A 3,889-nucleotide genomic window follows, 5' to 3' on the forward strand; every position below is an offset into this window, starting at 1 on the left:
TCAGGTTTACATGGTTTGATTTTGGTTTAGCTTTGTGCTCTAGGTTTAACCAGGATCACTTGTGTGGGCTAGGAGGTGAAGCTACACATTGGACGGCAAATGTCTCCCCAGTGACTCCCTCTGAAGATACCACCCTCCATTGTCGTTTGCTCCCCTGGATGGAACAGGATCCTCCCAGTCCCCGTATCATCTGTGACTCTTCATGGGCTTACTCTTATGCAGGTCCTCGCAGACCATTCCAGCTCTTGGGATTTTGTGAGTGTTCTCACCACATAATGCCTACAAGGTAGCACTTCACAGCCCCTCATCCCTGGTATCCGGGTCTTATGATCCTCCCTTCTCCTCTTAACAATGTTCTCTGAGCCTTGAGCATGTGCTAGGAATGGGTTGGAAGAAAAAGAATATTTTGAGTTTTTAAGAATGAATGCTTGAGAATTGTGTTCTCTAACGCCAACGCCGCCTCTCGCTTGCCGAGCTCCAGCCGAAGGAGAAGGGGGGTAAGTAAGGAGGTGCCCATACCATGGCTCGTACAAAGCAGACTGCCCGTAAATCCACCGGTGGTAAAGCACCCAGGAAACAACTGGCTACAAAAGCCGCTCGCAAGAGTGCGCCCTCTACTGGAGGGGTGAAGAAACCTCATCGTTACAGGCCTGGTACTGTGGCACTCCGTGAAATCAGACGCTATCAGAAATCCACTGAACTTCTGATCCGCAAACTCCCCTTCCAGCATCTGGTGCGAGAAATTGCTCAGGACTTCAAAACAGATCTGCGCTTCCAGAGTGCAGCTATTGGTGCTTTGCAGGAGGCAGGTGAGGCCTATCTGGTTGGCCTTTTTGAAGATACCAACCTGTGTGCTATCCATGCCAAACGTGTAACAATTACGCCAAAAGATATCCCGCTAGCACGCCGCATACGCGGAGAACGTGCTTAAGAGTCCACTATGAGGGGAAACATTTCAGTCTCAAAAAAATTTTTTTCCTCTTCTTCCTGTTATCAGTAGTTCTGAATGTTAGATATTTTTTCCATGGGGTCAAAAGGTACCTAAGTATATGATTGCGAGTGGAAAAATAGGGGACAGAAATCAGGTATTGGCAGTTTTTCCATTTTCATTTGTGTGTGAATTTTTAATATAAATGCAAGATGTAAAGCATTAGTGCAAGCAAAATGTTTCAGTGAACACATTTCAACAGTTCAACTTTATAACAATTATAAATAAACCTGTTAAAATTTTCTGGACAATGCCAGCATTTGGATTTTTTTTAAAATAAGTAAATTTCTTATTGACGGCAACTAAATGGTGTTTGTAGCATTTTTATCATACAGTAGATTCCATCGTTCACTATACTTTTCTAACTGAGTTGTCCTACATGCAAGTACATGTTTTTAATGTTGTCTGTCTTCTGTGCTGTTCCTGTAAGTTTGCTATTAAAATACATTAAACTATAAAAAAAAAAAGAGCCGGGCAGTGGTGGCGCATGCCTTTAATCCCAGCACTCAGGAGGCAGAAGCAGGCAGATATCTGTGAGTTCAAGGTCTACAAGAGCTAGTTCCAGGACAGGGACCAAAGCTACAGAAAAACCTTGTCTTGAAAAAAAATGAGTGAATGTTTTAGAAACACATTTCTGTTGTACTAATTTCATCGATGGAAATTTCTCATGTTCTATCAATACATTACGAATATCAGACACCACCCAGATCTTCCTCTAACTAGCTTTAGAGTCCTCCCAGTGTGTCTCTGTTATTAAAATTAATATTTGGAGAATGTTAATAGTTCTTAAGGGAAACAATGGATATGATTCTCTTCGTTTCACAATTTTCCATAGATTTTATTATCCTATATATTTTATTCTAATTTGGAGGCATTTACATTTCAATTTGTCATTAAAAATAATCTTCCTTGGTTGACAAGTATCAGCATTTCTTATTTTAATTCAACTGCAGCTTTAAGTTGCACATTTTAAGTAGGAAATTATTTAACGTGCTCTCCTATAGATGGAGGAAGCATCACTATAAAATATCCAGATAACCAGTTGTACTTTTGGCATTTAATTGGCAGGAATTTTTAATAGTAGAGTCAACAAAGAGATAAACTTTGTGGCTATTACTAAGGACTACTGAAGTTTAAAAATTCAATAAACCATCTATATGTTGTTTATATACCATTCCCTAGAAAGACTCACTCTTTACACAACAAGCAAAAAAAAACACAACCCAGGAAATACAGTGTTTATGAAGTAAAGTGTAATCACTTTACTTCAATCTATGGTTGGATCACTAGTAAAATCCTTATTTTAAATCACACTATTTAACATAATGAAGACTATCATTAAAAAGAGTGATAGGTTTTTGTTCGATTTTTGAGACAGGATCTCATGTAGCCAAGGCAGAATTGAGTTTGCTCCTTAGCTGAGGATGGACGTGAACTTCTGCTCCCCCTGCCTCCATCTCTTGAGTGCATGCGTCACTAAGTATTGTTTATGTGCTACTGAGGATTGAATCCAAGGCCTACCCATGCTAAACTAGCATTCTAAAATCTTTGTTCTTATCCCTAGCAAATAGTGTTGCTTTACACATAAGAAAAAAGAATGATGTTTTGAGCTTTACTCATAGACAGTTAGGTGGGTAGATGGAGGAATAAATAAATGATTGATAGATAGATAGATTCATAGGTAAATAGATAATAGATACTTGAGTAAGTATGCATGAAGAAAAACTTGTACAAGATGTTAAAAAGACAAGTAAATAAATATTTATGGTTTGGAGACTTTCTAATAATAAGAATGATCAGTGCCAGTAATTGTCATGTGCTAAGTCTATGTTAAATACCTCATTGCACTTAATCATCTCAGCATCAAATTAACTAAGAACCATTAGAACTCTATATTGCAAATTAGAAAAGTAAGGTTTGGCAAGGTTATTCGATCTATGGATGGTCACATAGCAATCAAGATAGGGTCAGAATTTGAAGCTACTTCTCTCTTGTGAATAATTTATCCCCATAAGTATTGAATTTCCCACATTATAAATGTGTGGTGTTGATGGATCCTAAATAAAGGATTCTATCAAGGGTCTGGGATAACCTTTAAAGTGTCTCCCATTTGAAACTGTTCTGATCCATTCTTTGTGGCACTTTCGTCTTCATGAGTAGCCCCGAGCCTATGTGGGCTATGGCATGCAAATGTCCCTGTCACATCTCCCTGACCTGCTGCTAACACAGATCACTCTGAAGTCAAAGTCTGCACAGTGTCCTCAAAAACACCTTGTGAAGTGGCTTCTGTGTGTCACTGTGCCCACAACCTTTCACATCTTAGAAAGCAGTCACGATTCATCAAGGGAACAGCAGGGAATTACATGTGAGCAGAATGCTGGGCTGTGCTTCTGTCAAGTGGGACAGGACATTGCAGAGAAGCGAGGGGCTGTGGCGTGGGTCACCGCCTGAGGGCATTGATAGAACAGGCTCAGGAAATGCCACGAAGTGGATGAGGAGCCACAGAGGGAGCAGAAAATGAAGCTTCTATTTTAGAGGAATGTTTCAAGAGACATGCTGATAAAAGCCAAGGGTCTTGTGTATTAAAATTGAGGTGTGGGATTAAAACGATGCTTGACTATTTAGAATCTAGTTTTCTGCAGGGTGAGAAATAAGACTAGAGTTTCATTCTTCGACATGTACATATGTAGCTCTCCCTCTATCCCTTATTGAAGAGGCAGTCTTTTCTCCAGTATGTATTTTTGTCAAAAATCATTGTCAAAGCTCAGGTGGTTTTTAGCTGAATGAGTTTTTATCTGGATCCTCTATTTTAGTCCATGGGTGTCTTTCTGTCGGTATCCTGCTGATTTTGCTATTATGTCTCTGTACTGTAGTATGAACTCAGGCATGACGATACCTCTG

General features: G+C 39.6%; 1 protein-coding gene across 1 annotated transcript; it reads left to right on the top strand.

Annotated features, from left to right (window-relative positions):
• Positions 1-447: 447 nt before the first annotated feature.
• LOC148121003 (histone H3.3A-like) lies at positions 448-1,455 on the top strand. Its single transcript, XM_087910694.1, has one exon. It carries the CDS (start codon positions 521-523, stop codon positions 929-931), a length of 411 nt encoding a protein of 136 aa, XP_087766820.1. The 5' UTR covers positions 448-520; the 3' UTR covers positions 932-1,455.
• The last annotated feature ends 2,434 nt before the right edge of the window (positions 1,456-3,889 follow it).

This window comes from Myodes glareolus, chromosome 9 (assembly GCF_982192425.1).
Source record: "Myodes glareolus chromosome 9, mMyoGla1.1, whole genome shotgun sequence".
In the NCBI taxonomy this organism is placed as follows: Eukaryota; Metazoa; Chordata; class Mammalia; order Rodentia; family Cricetidae; genus Myodes; species Myodes glareolus.